This window comes from Archocentrus centrarchus, unplaced genomic scaffold, assembly GCF_007364275.1.
Source record: "Archocentrus centrarchus isolate MPI-CPG fArcCen1 unplaced genomic scaffold, fArcCen1 scaffold_26_ctg1, whole genome shotgun sequence".
Lineage (NCBI taxonomy): Eukaryota > Metazoa > Chordata > Actinopteri > Cichliformes > Cichlidae > Archocentrus > Archocentrus centrarchus.
Window position 1 is genome coordinate 2,590,401 of NW_022060256.1, and position 21,031 is coordinate 2,611,431.

Consider the following 21,031-nt stretch of genomic DNA (forward strand, 5'->3'; position numbering starts at 1 on the left):
TCATCTCTTTCCATTCTGTGTTTATACACCACTCTGCATTTGATCATTGAGTGTATTATGGGAACCCCCATGACAGGGGGACATGCGAGCCACTACAATACACTCAGTGAATCAAACCTGTCTTTTAATCCACTATTTCATGATATGTTACTACTTAAAACTAACTTTGTGTCTTCATTTGCTCTGTAGTATCCTGCATTTGAACAAAGTGTTGATGTAATCAGGAAAAGTATTGAACAAGTTAATTTTAGTCTATACTGAGAACTGAGGCCTGCAACTTTCTGAGCAAAACTTTTCAAATATTTCCAGGACGTATAATGCTCCATTATTCACATAGTGAGAGGCAGAAATGTTGTTTGGTTGCTCAGTGTGATGATATGGGAAATACCTTGTACTGTCTGGCAATGTTGGTCTCATGTCCATCCTCCACCTGTTTGAATTTATTTTCCAGACCTTTCAGCTGAACTTCCATCTTCTCCACAAACTGCAGATCTCTTTGAGTCCGCTGATCTAGAGCCTCGATGGACTGGCTCATGTTCTGCACCTGGACAGGAGGACAGCATGACATCATTGATAAAAACTAAAGTACCATATATATTCTATTCAGTTCAATTTTAGCTTATTTAGCACCAAATGAGAACCAAATCCATCCATATTCCTCTGTTTATTTGGGGCTGAGTCACAGGGCAGCAGCCTAAGCAGAGAAACCCAGACCTCTCTCTGCCCAGCCACCTCCTCCAGTTCACTGAGGCGTTCCCAGGCCAGTCAAGAGATATAACCTTTCCAGCACATCCTGGGTCTGCCCTGTGGCCTCCTCCTGGTATGACATCCCCAGAACACAAAACCCAAGAGGTGCCCTGGAGGCATCCTAATCAGATGTTTGAATGGTAAATGGACTAGTTCTTATATAGCGCCTTTCTACTCTGAGCACTCATAGCTTATAAAACACGTTTGCATTCATCCATTCACACAGCCAGCCATCTGCTGTGACTGGTTGGGGCTGAGGGGAGAGACACAGGACAAAAGACACACTGTGGAAGAGAGCCAGAGATTAATAATAATTAATGATTAAATACAGAGTGAAGTATAAATAGAGTAAATAAGGTGAATGAAAAGAAGCAGTGCATTATGGGAACCCCCAGCAGCCTAGGCCTGACCAGTTAGGACTGAAGGGGAGGGAGCCAGAGATTAATAATAACTACTGATGATGAAGACTGTTGATGATAACAGCTAATGATTAAATGGAGAGTGGTGTATAAACAGAGTGAAAAGAGGTGATTGAAAAAGAAATAGTGTGTCCTGGGAAACCCCCCAAAAGGCTAGGCCTATTGTAGCATAACTAAGGGAGGGTTCAGGGTCACCTGATTCAGCCCTAATTATAAGTTTCATCAAGGTAAGTTTTAAGCTTAGTCTTAAAAATAGAGAGGGTGTCTGTCTCCCGAATGCGAGCTGGTTCCACAGAAGAGGGGCCTGAAAGCTGAAGGCTGTGCCTCCACTTCTACTCATCCTAGATATCACAAGTAAGCCAGCAGTCTGAGAGTGAAGTGCTCTGTTGGGATGATATGGTACTATGAGGTCTTTAAGATAAGATGGGGCCTGATTATATTAAATTATTTGCTGTTTTGTTATAGCTACGCCCTAATCCAAGATGGCAGCATGTCCTTTTACCGGTCTTTTGTGTGCTCAGTGTTTGCCTGTTTTTAGAAATTTTTAACTGGACTAGTGCCCCTTTTTTACTTTCAGAAAAGGGTTTTAAGGGGCAGAGTACAAGAATTTCAGATTTACCTGAATTTAGAAGCAGGAAATTAGCCAAGCCAAGCACTTTAAAAACAGTAACCACTGACCAAAGTGCTGTACATAAAATATATCAGGACAAGAGAAGATAAAATTTAAAAAGGTAATTAAAAATAAATAAATGTATACATAAATAGATTAAAATAAATAAATAAAAACAATAAAATACACAGTTTATCCTAAAAAATAAATAAGTAAATTAAAAACAAAATAAAACAGCAGCTCATACTAGTCAAAGGCCAAATGAAAAAGATATGTCTTAAAAGCAGATTTAAAATTGGCCAAGGACGAGGCCTGTTTAATGCCCAATGGCAGTGAATTCCAGAGTTTAGTAGCTGCCACAGCAAAGGCTCTGTCTCCTCTGAGCCTCCGCTGTGTCCTCGGCACATCAAGGTGCAGTGGTTAGCTGATCTGAGTGACCGGGAAGGAGTATGCAAATGCAGCAACTCGGAAAGATAAGGTGGGGCAAGGCCATGTAATGACTTAAAAACAAAAGAATTTTAAAATGGATGGGCAGCCAGTGCAGTGAGGATAAAACAGGAGTAATATGCTCCCTCTTCCGTGATCCTATCAAGAGCCGCGCAGCAGCATTTTAAACCAGCTGTAGACGAGATAGGGAATACTGGCTAACACCAACATACAAAGCATTACAGTAATCCAGCCTAGTTGTGATAAAGGCAGGGATCACTACTTCAAAGTGTTTTTTTGATAAAATATTTTTTATCTTCGCCAGCTACCTCAAATGAAAGAAACTAGATCTCACCACTGCACTGATCTGGCCCTCCAACTTAAAACTCTCATCCATCATAAAACCCAAATTTGTGACAGACGGCTTTACATATTGTGATAATGGACCCAGGTCCACGGGAGGAAATCCACCAGTGGTACTAGGACCAAAAACAATCACCTCCATCTTTTTTTCATTAAAATTCAGAAAGTTTAGAGCCATCCAAGATTTAATTTCATCAAGACACTTAATTAAAATCTGTACAAAGTTGGCTTCCTTGCGATTTAGGGGCATACAAATCTGTGTATCAGCTGTATAGCAATGGAAAGCAATTTTATGCCTTCTAAGGATGGAGCCGAGGGGGAGTAAATATAAAGAAAACAACAGAGGTCCAAGTATCGAACCCTGTGGCACCCCACATGACAAAGGAGCAGGGGATGATGTAAAATCGCCTAGGTTAACATAAAAAGACCTATCAGCCAAATATGACTTAAGCCACTCTAAGACAGTGCCTTGGAAACCCACATACTGCTCTAAACGAGAAATTAAAATACTATGATCCACAGTGTCAAAGGCGGCTGTCAAAGAGAAGTAAAACCACATAGTCTCCTGCATCTGTAGCTAAAAGGATATCTTAAAAAACCCTCAGCAATGCAGATTCAGTACTATCAAGAGGTTTGGTGCGCATGCGCGGAAATGTGCATGCTGCCCGTTACAGCGCTCCGTTTGTGTTTATCGATTTTTGTTCTTTTCTTTTCTTTAACATCGTAATATTTATTTATATAGGTAGGGTAACTTAGTGAACCCATGCCCTCTCGAAACATGAGAGCAGAGAGGGTTTTGGTCTGTCTTTTCGTCATGAAAGTGCTTCTTTCACTTTCCTGGTCCGCCGTTGCTCAGCAACATGTCCGCTTTGTTTACAACCGGGATCAGCTGATCGTGCTAAGGCCGGCCGGCATAACAACCAGAACAACTAACACTCCTGAAGAACTTTGGAGACGGACACACCGAGGATGCAGAGGAGGAACAAAACAGCGCACAGGAAAAGCAAGGGCCAAGCGTCGGAGACTTATGGAGAAGACGGGATATAAGCCGCGTCTCCCCTCTCTCATCATGGGCAACGTAAGATCGCTGGCTAACAAGATGGACGAGCTTACAGCGTTAGTCAGGAGTCAGAGAGAGTATCGGGAATGCAGCCTAATGTGCTTTTCAGAGACATGGCTACACCAGGATATTCCAGATGACAATGTTTCCATTGATGGTTTTCAAACTATTCGAGCTGACCGGAGCTACACTGAGAGCGGTAAGCGCAGAGGAGGAGGGCTAGCTGTTCTAGTTAATAACCGCTGGTGTAACCCTGGCCACATTACCATCAAGGAACGTGTGGGTTGCCCGGATATTGAGCTGTTGGCTGTTGGACTGAGGCTATATTATTTACCAAGGGAGTTCTCCCATGTTATTATTGTGGCTGTTTACGTCCCCCCCTCTGCCAACCCGACGTCGGCGTGTGACGTCATTCACTCAACATTAGCGTGTTTACAAACTCAACACCCAACTGCCCTTATTGCAATTTCAGGTGACTTCAATCATGTCACCATGGAAAAGACACTCTCAAACTTCACCCAGTATGTGAACTGTCCCACCAGAGAGGAGAGAACACTGGACCTGCTGTATGCTAATGTTAAGGATGCATACAGCTGCTCCCCACTCCCCCCTCTAGGGAGGTCAGACCACAACTTGGTGAAGCTCAGCTCCCGCTATGTGCCACTGGTGAAAAGTCAGCCTGTGACCACACGGTCAATTAAGAGATGGTCTGACAACACTTATGAAGCACTGCAGGACTGCTTTGAGGTGACAGACTGGCCGGCACTCTGTGAGCCTCATGGACAGGACATCGACAGGCTCACAGAATGCATCACAGACTACATTAACTTCTGTGTGGACACCATTGTTCCTACCAGGATTGTAAAATGCTACCCAAACAACAAGCCGTGGGTAACAAAGGATATTAAAGCACTTCTCAACAATAAGAAGAAGGCCTTCAGGGCTGGCAACAGGGAGGAGGTGAGAACGATCCACAGGGAACTCAAAACAACAATTAGGGAGGCTAAAAACAATTATAGGAGGAAGCTGGAGCTGAAACTCCAGCAGAACAACATGAGGGAGGTATGGAGTGGAATAAGAACCATCACTGGCTTCAGGACCAGCAACAACAGGGGAATGGAGGGCAGTGTGGACAGGGCCAATGAGCTAAATCTGTTCTTTAACAGGTTTGACACTGCAGGCTCTGTCATCCCTCGTCCAGACAGCTCTGCTGCCGGTCTCCAGAAGTCCACTCCACCCCCATCCACCCCCACACTTCACAATAGCCTGCTTCCTTCCTGTGATGGCCCTCTTGACGTCTCCACCCCTCCCCCACCCGCCACCTCTACAGTTAGTCTCACTGCTGACCAGGTGAGAAGACAACTTAAGAGACTCCACAAAAACAAGGCTGCAGGCCCTGACGGGGTCTCCCCCAGGGTGCTTAAAGCCTGTGCCACCCAGCTTTGTGGAGTACTGCACCATGTCTTCAATATGAGCCTGGATCTTCAGAGGGTCCCTGTGATGTGGAAGACATCTTGCATCGTTCTGGTCCCGAAGATGACGCGACCCAGTGATGTCAAGGATTACAGGTCAGTGGCACTGACTTCCCACATAATGAAGACCATGGAGAGGCTCGTCCTGGATCAGCTCCGGCCCATTGTCCAGTCATTTCTGGACCCCCTCCAGTTCGCCTACCAGCCCCGCCTGGGAGTTGAGGACGCCATTATCTACCTGCTAAACCGAGTCTACGCTCAACTGGATAAGCCGGCCAGCACTGTGAGGATCATGTTCTTTGACTTCTCAAGTGCATTCAACACCATTCAGCCTGCTCTTCTGGGTGATAAGTTGACAGCGACGCAGGTAGATGTCCCCCTTGTGTCCTGGATTGTTGACTACCTGACTGGCAGACCACAGTATGTACGGCTGCAGCACTGTGTGTCTGACAGAGTAGTTAGCAACACTGGAGCCCCACAAGGGACTGTCCTCTCTCCCTTCCTCTTCACCCTCTACACCACAGACTTCAGCTACTGCTCAGAGACCTGCCATCTTCAAAAGTTTTCTGATGACTCTGCAATAGTTGGATGCATCAGCAGGGGTGACGAGGATGAGTACAGGAGGACAGTGAAGGACTTTGTCACATGGTGCAAGCGGAACCATCTAGAGCTCAACGTGACAAAGACAAAGGAACTGGTGGTGGACTTGAGGAAAGACAAGGCACCGGTGGCCCCTATGTCCATCGGAGGGGTCAGTGTGGACACCGTTGAGGACTACAAATATCTGGGAGTACACATTGACAACAAACTGGACTGGGCTAAGAACACTGATGCCCTATACAGGAAGGGCCAAAGTCGCCTCTAGTTTCTGAGACGCCTGAGGTCCTTCAACATCTGCCGGACTATGCTCAGGATCTTCTATGAGTCTGTGGTGGCGAGTGCCATCCTCTATGCTGTTGCATGCTGGGGCAGCAGACTGAGGGCGGCAGACGCCAACAGACTCATAAACTGATCCACAAAGCCAGTGATGTGGTGGGAGTGGAGCTGGATTCGCTTATGGCAGTGTCGGAGAGGAGGATGCTGTCTAAGCTGCAGGCCATTATGAACAATGGCTCCCACCCACTCTACAACACAGTGATGGGACACAGGAGCACATTCAATGCAAGACTCATCCCACCAAAATGCACCACAGAGCGCCACAGAAGGTCATTTCTACCTGTGGCCATCAGACTCTATAACTCCTCCCTTAATAGGTGACATTGTGGTTCATCAGTGTCATTCACTTATCAGTATTCAATTATACATAAAATTGTTTAAATTTCCATATACATTGTACATACACTATATACATTGTACATTGTACATACACTTATACATTGTACAAAAAAGGACTGTGCATATATATATAATGACACCTATTCAAAAATTTTTGCACTCACAATTTTCATATGTGTATAGATTTAGATGTGTATATAGTCAAAATATCTCTTTAGTCTTTATACTTTAATGCCTTTAGTGTATGTTATTGTGTTTTAGGTTTACTTGTTTAAATGAAACGGTTGCAGCTGTAACAATAGTAATTTCCCTTTGGGATCAATAAAGTATTCTGATTGTTTCACAGACCATGATTATAATCAGAAATACATTGAATTATGTAGTTTACTCCCTATGCCTTTATCTTTAATACCCAAAGGTCTAGGTTTTGTGGACAAAATTAAAGGTTATTTTCCCCACTCATTTAGTTGTAGAGAAAATCTGTCATACATAGGTCCTTATCCTGCATCTGTTTATGGCCTTGAACAAATGTCTACAGTAATCCTGGGACCCGGGATTCCCGGGAAATGCGATCAGAACCATTTCCGTTTTCCGGGAAACGTTGAGATGGGAAACCGGGAAAAAAGTCGCATTATATAGCCTATAAAATATGCCTGCCCTGAACAATAAAGAAATATCTGTTTAACTTTGAGTGTTTCTTTTCCTCGTTTGCAGCCGCTTACTAACAATCGTGAGTTAGGATGCGGGCCTAATGTGTGAAGAAAGTATCATGAAATAGATTACTTTAACATATTTCGCTTTTAAAATGGAGTTGAGTAAAATGTATATTTTTTAGGCTATAAGGATTGGCCAGTTTTTCAAAAGATGATTCACAACGAACCTACTTTAACCCTTAGACACGGCGTTATAAATTTGCTGTTGCCAGAATGGCAATGACAAAGTCGTAGTGCATTACTCAAGGCCCTGTGTTATGTCATATTATAGTGTAGTACGGTAGTTAACTTTTCAATGACTACCAGCGTTCCACTGGTGGAACGGTGTGCACGACAGCGCAAGTGGCTGAGCCTTTATCAATGCTGTGTGGAGATGAACCGTATTGTTTTGCACCAGCAATTGTAAAATAGCTTGGTATAATTCCATGTACAATGCAGGAATATTCGAATTATATTTGTTAAGGGAGTGTTGAGGAACGATACAACACCGCATAGCTTGAGCACTCGAATGCCGAGATGTAGGTTTTATTGCATTAATCAAGTCAACGTTGCCCCCTACTGGGCATAACAGGACATAGCTGGAAAGCTACCTCTACAATATCAAAATAGGTTAAGCCCGACACAGGCTACAGAAGGCCTAATTAAATTTAAAAAAAAAGAAAAATCCCTTTTTCCCGGGATTCCCGGAAAATGGCTCGTCTTTTCCCGGGATTTGATTCATGTCATTTTCGGGAAAAATATTAAACCCTAGTCTACAGAGGCGCAGACAGACTTTTTTAAGTGGTATGACACTGGAAGAGGCAAGGTTTTCAACATTTCCACCTATATGTGCATAATGTTGATATCCTGGCCCAGGGCTGTGGCATTTTCAGAGCAGAGTTCATTGAAATTGCAGGTGTTGACCCCTTCACAAGGTCGAGTATTGCCTCAGCAGGCATCAAAATACTTCAGACACATTTTATGGCTGCAAATACTTTAGCTATAGCTAAATAGCAATTTCCACTGCGGTCCACAGCAGAGTGTTTTGGCCATTTGGTTGAGAAAGGAGAAATCTACACGCTGTACTGAGTCAATTGTGATAAAAACAGCTGGTCATTTTTTCATTAAAAAAAAAATAAAATCACCTGATCACTGTAAACAAAAGCACTCCTTTTTCTATAAACAGGGAACATTTTCATGAAAAAAGTCCACAATTTAATCTGCACTCTGGTGACACAGAAGCACGGTCAATCCAGACATATATTTTCACCGCCCGTTTTAGATATATCTATGAATTATGAACTATGAAATATTATGAAATATATTTTTTCATAGAAATACGACATGTCCTAACTCATAAATCACTCTATTTTGACAGAAAGTATGACCGCTCTTCTCTCTGACCTGAAGGCAGCATGGCGGGTTTTGAGGAGTGAACGGACCTGGATGTTCATCCAGGGTTTCTGGTTAGGGAAAACCCAGATGTTTTTGCTAACAGTCACCTTTCCGATACAGAACTTAATGTAGTCCAGTACCGTCCTTGTGAATGTTTCCAGGTCCTCGTGTTCAAATAAGTCCCAGTCTGTGTGTGTGTGAAGCAGTCCTGTAGGTTGGAGAGTGCTTTTCCAGGCCAGGTTGTTGTGGTTTTTACAGTAGACCTGGCTCTCCGTCTGAGGGGGGTGTATTCTGGGGTGAGCAGCAGGGAAAGATGGTCGGACTGGCTGGGGGGGGCTCTGTAAGCATGATTAATGTTGGAGTAAACATGGTCAAGAGTGTTCTCCCCTCTTGTAGAACATTTGACATGTTGGTGGAATTTTGGGAGTACAGTCTTTAAGTTGGCCTTGTTAAAGTCTCCTGCGATAATAAGAACACCATTGGGGTGGGCCCGCTGCTGTTCATCAATGGTGTTGAGCAGGAGAGAGAGCGCCATGTTAACATTAGAGTCGGGTGGAATATGCACGGCTGTCACAATCACTACTGTTAGCTCTCTAGGCAGAAAAAAAGGCCGACATCTTACAGACATGTACTCGAGGTCTGGGGAACAATGTTTGTCTATGATTGCTCCGTTGTTACACCCGTCCTCATGCACATAAATACAGAGACCCCCTCCCCTGCTCTTACCAGAGTCCTTCGTCCAATACCAATGTAGCAGAGTGTGGCCTGCTAGCTGCACGTTAGCATCGGGGATCTGCGGGTTAAGCCAGGTCTCAGTGATAATCATTACACAACAGTCATGAAAATAGAAATAGAAAAAAATTGAAAATTTCCAGCCAACTGTAATTCTAGGTTGTTTTATTTACCATGGATCTGGCGTTGGAGAGATATAAGCTCAGCAGAGGGGGCCTGTGTGGCTGGCTTTTTAGCTTCAGCGTAAGGCCGGACCTGCAGCACTACTTCTGCTTCCCCCTCCACCACTGGCGACGCCTTCCAGACCTGATAACAATCCATGGAGCACCCGGCAGTCTCGCCTTGTCATCTGGGATGTTGTGAGTGTAGTGAAAATCACTTGATACCGATATCTTGTGCCATTAGCCAATGTCCACAAGATCCTGGAGTGTGTAGCAGTTGTTTGCGGAGATGAATGTACAAGAACTGACAAATAAAAAATAAAAAAAGAGCACCGAAAGGCAGAGCCATGAGCCACTGCGCCTAAATGCGTCGCCATCTTGGATACAAATGACTTCAGATTTATCTGAATTCAGAAGCAGGAAATTAGAGATCACTGTGTTGGCACATAGCATTGAAGCACATAATGAAGGAATTATATCTTTAAACTTAGATACAGCACTTTCAGAAAGACTTCAACTGTAATAAAACTTATATTTCCCACTGCTGTGTAATCCATTAGAGTAAATTTTATGCTCTTCAGTGCCATGTGCCAACACAATGCAGAGCAGTTACCTAAACTCTGCTCCCAGAAAGGTAGATTATACTGTGGCTCCTCTGAAAAGGAAAGCCTTAAATCAGAAGTGCCTGATTCCCTTGTAAATGCACAGCTTTAAGCAATAAACCATAACCTAAAGTGGGAATGATGTCTCATTAATTTAGAAGATTTTGTTTAGCCTGGAAAAAGAGTTTGTTGCTCTGTAAAAAAAAAAAAGGCCCTCCATAAAGCTAGGACATCTTACTATTTATCATTAATTGAAGAAAATAAGAACAAGCCCAGGTTTATTTTTAGCACTGTAGCCAGGCCGACAAAGAGTCAGAGTGCTGTAGAGCCGAGTATTCCTTTCACTTTATCTAGTAATGATTTCATGAGTTTCTTCACAAATAAAAATTTAAATATTTTCAGTACTGATGGTATTTGTTTAGACTCTTTCGCTCCAGTTGATCTTTTTGAGTTAACTTCAAAAGTTACTTCCTCCAAACCATCAACATGTCTATTTGATCCCATTCCTACTAGACTGTTCAAATAATTCCTACCATTAAAAGCCTGTGGTACATAGCCCATTAATAAAGATAAATTGATTATATTTAAGATTGAAGCATCAATTAAGGTGGCAGTAATTAAACCATTATTTAACCCTATAAAGCCGAACGTGTCACTGGAGACACAGAGTACTTCAGATGTCCCGTTGTTAACACACTTAGGACAACAATTACTGTAATAACCCTATGTTGGCTGTGAAGCGCAATTTCTCAGCTTTCAGAAACAGAATTTTTCTGATAGGACAAATGGTCGTGCAATCACGGTAATTCAAAGTTTGTTTGATCAGACACTTGGTGTTAACCTATTGTTCGCGGCAGGTAAGGGCAGGTCACAGGTGCATCAGTGGTGATCGCCCAGTGTTAAAAAGGGTTAAAAAGCCATCACTGACCCAGCTGTTTTAGCTAATTATAGGCCAATCTCCAACCTTCCTTTTCTCTCAAAAATTCTTGAAAGAGTAGTTGTAAAACAGCTAACTGATCCTCTGCAGAGGAACGGTTTATTTGAACAGTTTCAGTCAGGTCTAAGAATTCATCACAGTACAGAAACAGCATTAGTGAAGGTTACAAATGATCTTCTTACAGCCTCTGACTCATCTCTGACCTCTAAATTCTTGCTTCTAAATTCAGATAAAACTTAATTTATTGTACTCAGTGATACAAACCTTAGAAACATCCTGGCTAACCAGATACCCTGGCTGGCATTACTTTGGCCTTCAGTAACACTGTGAGGAATCCTGGAGTTATTTTTTGACCAGGATATGTCCTTCAATGCATGTATTAAACAAATATGCAGCAAATATGCAGTGCAGCTTTTGATACTGTTGACCATAACATTTTATTACAGAGATTAGAGCTTGCTATAGGTATTAAATGTACTGCACTGCAGTGGTTTGAATCATATTTATCTTATAGACTCCAATTTGTTCATGTAAATGGGGAGTCTTCTTCACACACTAAGGTTAATTATGGAGTTCCACAGGGTTCTGTGCTAGGACCAATTTTATTTACATTATACATGCTTCCCTTAGGCAGTATTATTAGAAAGCACTGCATCAATTTTCATTGTTATGCAGATGATACTCAGCTTTACCTATCAATGAAGCCAGATGACACACATCAATTAGTTAAACTGCAGGAATGTCTTAAAGATATTAAGGCCTGGATGACCTCTAATTTCCTGCTTCTAAATTCAGATAAAACTGAAATTCTTGTTCTCGGCCCCACAAATCTTAGAAACATGGTGTCTAACCAGATACTTACTCTGGATGGCATTACTTTGGCCTCCAGTAACACTGTGAGAAATCTTGGAGTCATTTTTGACCAGGATATGTCCTTCAATGCACATATTAAACAAATATGTAGGACCGCTTTTTTGCATTTGTGCAATATTTCTAAAATTAGAAACATCCTTTCTCAGAGTGATGCTGAAAAGCTCATTCATGCATTTATTACTTCTAGGCTGGACTATTGTAATTCATTATTATCAGGCTGTCCTAAAAGCTTTCTGAAAAGCCTTCAGCTGATCCAAAATGCTGCAGCTAGAGTACTGACAGGGACTAGAAAGAGAGAGCAGATTTCTCCCATATTGGCTTCTCTTCATTGGCTCCCTGTTAAATCTAGAATAGAATTTAAAATTCTTCTCCTCACATACAAGGTCTTGAATAATCAGGCACCATCTTATCTCAAAGACCTCATAGTACCATATCACCCCAACAGAGCACTTCGCTCTCAGACTGCTGGCTTACTTGTGGTTCCTAGGATACTTAAGAGTAGAATGGGAGGCAGAGCCTTCAGCCTTCAGGCGCCTCTTCTGTGGAACCAGCTTCCAGCTTGGATTCGGGAGACAGACACCCTCTCTATTTTTAAGATTAGGCTTAAAACTTTCCTTTATGATAAAGCTTATAGTTAGGGCTGGATCAGGTGACCCTGAACCATCCCTTAGTTATGCTGCTATAGGCCTAGTCTGCTGGGGGGTTCACATAATGCACTGTTTCTCATTCACCTTATTTACTTTGTTTATACTCCACTCTGCATTTAATCATTAATTGATATTAATCTCTGGCTCTCTTCCACAGCATGTCTTTCTCTCCCCTCAGCCCAACCGGTCGCGGCAGATGACTGCCCCTCCCTGAGCCTGGTTCTGCTGGAGGTTTCTTCCTGTTAAAAGGGAGTTTTTCCTTTCCACTGTCGCCAAGTGCTGCTCATAGGGGGTCGTTTTGACTGTTGGGTTTTCTCTGTATTATTGTAGGGTCTTTACTGTCATGATTGCAGCCCTACCCTGAGAGTGCTGATTACTCATTACCCTCACCTGCACTGTGCTGCTCCCTATTTAAACAGCTGCTCGTCACCAGCTCAGTGCGAGATCGTCTGTTGCTCCAGTCTCAGCTTTCAAGCCGTGTCTCATGTTTCCTAGTTTTTTTGGTTTTCTGATCCTGCCTGTTTTTGACCACAGATTTGCCTTTTCCCTTCGCTGCTGGAGGATTTCTGACTTACTGCTGATGGACCCTGCCTGACTCTGACCTTGTCTCATGTTTTTCTGATTTCTGGATCTTCATTGCCTTCCTCCTGTGAATGGACCTGGATTGCCCCCCTGACTCAGCCTCTGGTTGGTGGAATTTGTCCCTGTCGTCTGTTTGTCCCCTGAGCCCTCTAGTTTTCCCTTTGCCCATCCACCTGACCCCTCCCTGGCTGGATCCCCGACCCCAGTGGACCTCCCCCGTCCTGACCCACTAGCCTGACTACTCCCTGCTAGCCCCTTACCTTTATTTTGGTAATAAAGACATTTTGTGAACCAACTCTGGTCTTGGCTGCGTTTTGGGTTCTGGCTGATTTTGCTTGTACGTTACAGTACGATCTCGCTAGAATGAACCCACAGCCAAAGCCTGATTGGTGTTCTAAGGTGGAGGGTGCCATTACGGGCCTGGAAAGAAATGTCCAGGAGCTTTTACAGGGACTTTCCTCTCTAAGGGATTCTCAAGCCCAAGCTAGGCCCTCCATTACACCGCCACGTCCTCTAGCTGTCACTCCCTCGGTTAACGCGAACAACGAACCTAAGATTCCCCCCCCAGAGCGTTTTGATGGGGATCCCGAACAGTGCAGACCTTTTTTAACCCAGTGTTCTCTGCTTTTTGAACTCCAGCCCTCTGCCTTCCCTTCTGAGCGGGCCAAGGTGGCCTACACTATTTCTCTGCTATCTGGTAAGGCAAAACTGTGGGGAACTTCTGAGTGGGAGAATGATGCCGATAGCTGTGACTCATTTTTTGGTTTTTCTGATGAAATGAAGAGGGTGTTTGATCCAGTCCGTCCTGAGAGGGAGGCTGCCAGGAGACTGTTTTCCCTCAAACAGGGCTCTCGGCCTGTTACTGACTACATAATCAATTTCCATGCCTTGAAGTCCAGTTGTCTTTGGAATAATGAGGCCCTGTTTGATGTTTTTTACCAGGGCTTGTCAGATGAAATCAAAGATGAGATTGCCACCTGTGACCCTCCCAGGACCCTCGAGGCCTTAGAAAGACTTGCCACACGGATTGATCAACGCCTTCGTGAACGTAAGAGAGTGAGGCCCAACACTACAGTCTCTCACCTTACTGAGTCTCATTGTGCTTCTGCTTTTGAAATATGATGATCCCGTCATGGTTGTGGGTTCTATCATTGCTCCTGGCAGGATTTCCATGGATCCATCTAAGGTGGCAGCCGTCTTGGAGTGGCCCGAACCATCCAGTTTGAAGGAGCTTCAACGGTTCCTTGGGTTTGCCAACTTTTATCGTCGTTTTATCAGGGGTTACAGCTCTGTGGCTGCCCCTCTTCATCAACTCACTTCAACCAAGACTCAGTTCAAGTGGTCGCCTGAGGCGAGGCATGCTTTTGGTAAGCTGAAACGTCTTTTCACTTCAGCTCCCATTCTGCGTTTTCCTGATTCGTCTAACCCTTTTGTGGTGGAGGTTGATGCCTCAGACACTGGGGTAGGGGCAGTTCTATCTCAACGCTTTGCAGATGATGCCAGGTTACATCCTTGTGCCTTTTTTTCTCGCCGGCTCTCTGACTCCGAGAGGAATTACGACGTGGGAGACAGAGAGCTGTTAGCTATTAAACTAGCATTGGAGGAATGGAGGCACTGGCTGGAGGGGTCCACACTTCCTTTTACTGTGTGGACAGATCATAAGAACTTGGAATACCTCAAGTCTGCCAAGAGACTGAACCCACGACAGGCTAGATGGGCACTGTTTTTTAGCAGATTCGACTTCATTCTGGCCTATCGACCTGGCAGCAAGAACATCAAACCAGATGCCCTTTCAAGACTTCATCAGTCTTCTGCCTGTTCTTCAGATTCTGTTGACCATGACTACATCCTTCCCTCCAAGACCAGGTTAGCTATAACCAGAATAGAGACCTTGCTCAAGAAGAGTCATCTTAAACAACCACCCCCAGCACAATGCCCTAAGGGTCTTCTGTTTGTCCCTGAAGAAATGGTATCTAAGGTCCTTCAGTTCTGTCATGGCTCTAAACTTTTCTGTCATCCAGGTATAACAAAGACGCTAGCAGTGGTCCAGTCAGGGTTCTGGTGGCCCACTCTGAGAAAGGACACACGAGAGTTTGTGTCAGCATGTGTCACCTGCTCCAGAGTAAAACCCTCCAGACGCTCCCCAGCCGGTCTACTGAGGCCTCTGCCGATTCCTCATCGACCGTGGTCCCACATTTCGATGGATTTTGTCACCGGACTACCTCCCTCTCAAGGTAACACGGTACTCCTCACTGTGGTTGACAGGTTCTCCAAGATGACCCACCTCATTCCGTTACACAAGTTACCATCAGCACCTGATCTCGCTAATGTGATGGCTCGAGAGGTGTTCAGACTTCATGGCATTCCCCGCAACATCGTGTCGGACAGAGGACCACAATTTGTTTCCCGTTTTTGGGGTGAGTTTTGCACCCTTCTTGGTATTGATGTCAGTCTCTCTTCAGGTTTTCACCCTCAGACTGATGGCCAGACAGAGAGGATGAATCAGGAGATTGAGTCCAAGTTGCGCATCCTTTGCATGGATGCTCCTAGTCGCTGGTCCCAGAACTTACCTTGGGTGGAGTATGCCATCAACGGATTACCATCAAGCGCCACGGGTCTGTCACCATTTCATGTTGTGTATGGCTACCAGCCGCCCATTCTCTCTGTTCAGGAGGGAGCTACCCAGGTTCCTGCTGCCCATTTATCAGCACGTCGCTGTCTCAGAGTCTGGAGAAGGGCCAGAGCTACACTCTGCAAGACCTCTGCTGTTTATGCCCGGAATGCCAATCGCCACAGATCCCAAGCCCCTAGATACCTGGTCGGTCAGAGGGTGTGGTTATCCACCAAGGACCTGCCCATCAAGGTAGAGAACCGCAAGTTGGCACCCCGTTTTGTGGGCCCATTCCCTGTTGCTAGGGTTGTCAACCCAGTAGCTGTGCGTCTCAAACTGCCGCCTTCGTTGCGTGTACACCCCACCTTCCATGTCTCCAAGGTCAAACCATTGATGTCCTCCAGGTTTTGCCCTCCGGCCCGACCCCCTCCGCCCCCCCGGCTCATTGATGGTGCCCCTGCCTTTACTGTGAGGCGGTTGCTGCGTTCCCGCCGTTGGGGCCGTGGCATCCAGTATCTGGTGGATTGGCGGGGCTATGGTCCTGAGGAGCGGTCCTGGCTGCCTTCTCGCCTGATCTTGGACAGGGCCCTCATCCGCGCCTTCCACCGCCGGCATCCGGACCAGCCCAGAGGGGCGTCGCGAGCCGCCCCTTGAGGGGGGGGTGATGTCATGATTGCAGCCCTACCCTGAGAGTGCTGATTACTCATTACCCTCACCTGCACTGTGCTGCTCCCTATTTAAACAGCTGCTCGTCACCAGCTCAGTGCGAGATCGTCTGTTGCTCCAGTCTCAGCTTTCAAGCTGTGTCTCATGTTTCCTAGTTTTTTTTGGTTTTCTGATCCTGCCTGTTTTTGACCACAGATTTGCCTTTTCCCTTCGCTGCTGGAGGATTTCTGACTTACTGCTGATGGACCCTGCCTGACTCTGACCTTGTCTCATGTTTTTCTGATTTCTGGATCTTCATTGCCTTCCTCCTGTGAATGGACCTGGATTGCCCCCCTGACTCAGCCTCTGGTTGGTGGAATTTGTCCCTGTCGTCTGTTTGTCCCCTGAGCCCTCTAGTTTTCCCTTTGCCCATCCACCTGACCCCTCCCTGGCTGGATCCCCGACCCCAGTGGACCTCCCCCGTCCTGACCCACTAGCCTGACTACTCCCTGCTAGCCCCTTACCTTTATTTTGGTAATAAAGACATTTTGTGAACCAACTCTGGTCTTGGCTGCGTTTTGGGTTCTGGCTGATTTTGCTTGTACGTTACACTTTACCCACAATACAAAGCGCCTTGAGGCGACAGTTTGTTGTGATTTGGCGCTATATAAATAAAATTGAATTGAATTGAATATGTAGGACTGCTTTTTTGCATTTGTGCAATATTTCTTAAATTAGAAACATCCTGTCCCACAGTGATGCTGGAACACAAGAAACAAGAAATACCAAGGGCTGAGAGAAGAGCTAGAGAGGATATGGAAGGTGAAGGCAAATATGGTCCTCGTGGTAATCAGATATTTTGGGGCAGTGACCCCCAAACTGGGAGAGTGGCTCCAGCAGATCCTAGGAACGACATCTCAGATATCTGTTAAGAAGAGCGCAGTTACAACTAAGATACTGCGCAGGACCCTCAAGCTCCCAGGCCTATTAGATATGCAAAGTAATTTTAATGATGACATCACTGGTAGCCAATAATAGCACTCTAAACATGTAAGCAATCACTCCCTTGTTGCTAACAACATCCCATGAACCCGGAAATGACCCGCAATACAGTGCTGATTCATATTTTATTTGCCAGATTGGGTCACAAATTATGGAGTGATCACTCTCACCAAGAGTGATCGTTAATAGTTTACGCTGGAAGTCTAACGTTACCTCGGGGGTGGCTGTGGAGGTAGAGTAGGACCTCTACTAATTGGAAGGTTGGTGGTTCGATCCCTGGCTGCTCCAGTCTGTGTGCTAAAGTATCCTTGGAAAGATATTGAACTCCGTGTTGCTCCCAATGTATTCATTGAAGTGTTGATGGAAGGACCTTCTTGTTTAAGGTTTGTGATTTGGTGATTGTAGCTGTGTGTTTGTGACAGCGCATGGGCGTGTATGGTTTTCTTCCCATAATAAAAAGGTGACACACCAGGGTATCTGATACATATTTCTGCATTATACAAAAACATCGCAACATACACCAACAGAATATTACTACAGTCAGGAGAATTTTATTATTTTGAAATAATAGTTTGACCATTTTCAATCAGCTGCGGGAGCTGTTTGGTTTGAAGGTCTTTAGATCAGACTGTCTGCTTTTGCAGCAGTGCTAACAGTACTAGCAGAATGTTTGTATTTTTTTCCCCAATGTCTTTTTTTTACCTTCTCTAGTAGTTGTCGTAGTTGTTTGGTTCGAGCATCTCTCGAACAGATGGTCTGCTGAGGAGCCACCACTGTGCAAACACATCGACCCTCTGAGTCCTGAGCTGAACTGTAGACTTGCCAGCCCTCCTCGGGGGTTGAGGGACCCACCTATAAGAGGATTAGAATGAAATTTTGGACATCATTAGAACAACAGAAATATGATGTGTTTTTCACAAGCACCAATCTGAATAAAAAAATAAAATGAAAAATTAAATCATCAGTGAAGAACCAAAACCTGCAGGTCTCCTGCAGTCCAGGCTTCAGCAGTGAGTCAGCCCCGAAAGACTCCTGTGCTAAAATGTGCTACAGCAGAAATAAACATGTTTACACCTTAATACAAAAACGGTTTTGGTCTCTATAGTTGTTAACTGTACAGGGGGGAGACTGTTTGTATAACTCACCTGTTTAAATTGGATTCATGCTTAAAGTTTGCATTATTAGGGGTGTGGCCTCTTTGAGTGTCAGGTGGATGGCGACATAGGCTGGCTGTAGCTGCTAGTTGTCAGCTAGGCTTCACCTCAGCTAACTGGTGTCCCTGAACTGGACCTCTGGACTATGTTTGCACTGTTGGAGCCTTTTGGAGTATTTTTAATGCAATTATCTGACCAATAATATGGCTGCTGTGCACTTCATTGGACTAACAGAGCATCCAAGAAGGCTGAGCTCCAGTTTTGCTGAGTGAAATTCTGGGATTTTATCTGGATGTTACTGATTAGCAGGTATCTGTCTGTGTGATGCTCCCATATAGTGTGTGGCTGTAGACTGATAAGCGGGCTAGCTAGCATTCCACAGTCTCATCCAAATATGGTCACTTGAACAACATAGTGAAGGTCCTTAAGTTTAGACTTTCCAAACCAACAGGTGACTTCACAATGGATAGACACATCCAGGGGCGGAGCTTCTGGGGGGGCTGGGAGGACAGCACGCCCCTGGCCCAGGACTAGAGGGGGCCTGGATGGGAGAGAGGAGAGGATAAGATTTCTGGTAGCCAGGCCCCTATCACGTTTGAGGAGAGCTGGAGAAGGCGGGCCCCCTCCTGAGTGTATCCAGATGAGCACGGTATATGGCCAAAGGTATTGCCTATTTTACATCGCCCATCATCCATGTTTTACACGGGGGTTTTAAAGGTTGCCACAGTCAGGACTGAGTCATGGCTGCTAAAAACTTTACAAGACCGACTGACTTTAGTGATGTAGTAGGTGTAAAATATTGAATAAAATGTGCTGCCTGACTAGCTTTATTTTCACTCTTACATTTAGCTCTATGACATGCAAATTTTCAAGTGGATCGCCGATATTTTCTCCAAGTGTATTGTGGTAAAACTCATCACCAACCATCCACCAACGTCATCATCAGTCACTTGGCAACAGATTGTAAACTAAGTGAAGCATTTTTACGGACTAAGCTAACATAAGTGGCACTTCCACAACAGTGGGCATGTGTATGTTGTAAAATGATGTTATGATGAACTTTATTATTTAGGTATAAAGGGCCCGGTCATTTGCCCCGCCCCAGCCTGGCCCTGATTTGCTCTGCTAGTGTGCATATCCATGTTTTCATTTGTTGAGTAAAATAAGCTAAAGAAAGAGGCAGAGAAACCTGCAGCAGCCTGCTCAGGAAGAGAAAGGCATAAATATCTTCTTGTCCCGCAGAAAGCTTTAATAATTTAAATCAACACAAAATGAGTGTCTACTGCCCTCTGCTGATTGAACTCAGACCTGACATTCTCTTTTTATTTACACACGAGTTACTGATTACAGTTCATCATCATAGTCCTTCATACAAATGATCCATGGTTTAAACACCATTTCACACAGCTGCAGTTATTTTCGTATGAATAGATGTAATTTTAAATTTCTCTGATTAAATGTTTTTAAATTGCTGAGTATGACCAGTTTGAGAAACTGATTAAACTGATGAATCAGTTGGATTCAAATGTCTGCAATTTAAATTATTTTTTTTCTTTTGTTATAATTTTTGCTTTTAGTAGTTCTTGTATTTCTACTATAGCTTTGTGCCACTGTACTGTATTATGTCTGTCATTCTCTTACTGAAGCTAATCTGCTGTAATCCATTGGATAATCAAGATTATTAACAGATTTATTGCTGTCTGATGTGAAACATCTCATTATATATTAAATACATTCAGAAAACTTCCACTTGGCTTGGTTTGTTCCATTTTTATCACCCTGTGCTGCTGAAAAAGGCATTAGAGATTTATCATCTGAAATTAATCATCAGGCTGAAATCATGTAACTTGGATTAATAAAAGGAAGGTACCTAAATGATAATTGACTATGAAACAGCAATAACCCAGAATTACAACAGAAAACACATTTATTTCATTTGAGTTAAAAATTGAGTTTCTGTGTCTGATGCAGATATGGATCAATAAACACCATCACAAGTTCATGCTCTTACCAACATGAAAATGTGTCAGTAACAAGGTTTCACAGCACCAGAATGTACAAAAACAGATCAAAGTTAATCAGAAGAGAACATATTATGAGAAATCAGATCAGAATACATCAGAGCAGAGTTACTGGCTGCAGAGTGATCTGAACACAGCAGAATATAAATAGAAGCAGGATTGTGTTACCAGAGTGAAGTGCGATCCAAGCAGCAGCAGCAGCAGGTAAGCATTCAGCAGATTCTCTTCAGACTCCATCTCTTCCTCTTCAAACCACAAGCACATCCACGTTATTACCTCTGGATTCAGCTGGTTAAGGAGCTGCTGATTAACCAGGTTATCTGTTCATCTGCTACCCGACTCTCCCTTTGCTCCTCCTCTTCTCTCCTTATTTTTCCCTGATGTGATGCGAAAAATCAACCAAGTGGAACTAAAAGCTCTTGGCTGAGTGAGTGTGTGTGTGCGTGAGAGAGACAGATGATGTCACAGCCTGGCTGGTGAACAGATCTGTAGAGTAGCAGAAGGAGGAGGAGCTGTCCATGCTGCTGCCGAATGAGTGTGTGTGCTCCTGCAGGAAGCCATTTGGTCTCAGGCAGAAAATGTCGTCTTTTTCTGAAATGTTTTGT

The 21,031-nt window shown here is 44.3% G+C and overlaps 1 protein-coding gene across 1 annotated transcript; it reads right to left on the minus strand.

Moving 5' to 3' along the window:
- Nucleotides 1–310: 310 nt before the first annotated feature.
- Nucleotides 311–20,813, minus strand: LOC115776050 (noelin-like). The gene is made up of 3 exons (XM_030723654.1): nucleotides 20,595–20,813; nucleotides 17,954–18,103; nucleotides 311–544 (listed from the first exon to the last, which is right to left on the minus strand). Exons 1-3 carry the CDS (start codon nucleotides 20,688–20,690, stop codon nucleotides 365–367), a joined length of 426 nt encoding a protein of 141 aa, XP_030579514.1. The 5' UTR covers nucleotides 20,691–20,813; the 3' UTR covers nucleotides 311–364.
- Between the last annotated feature and the right edge of the window lie 218 nt (nucleotides 20,814–21,031).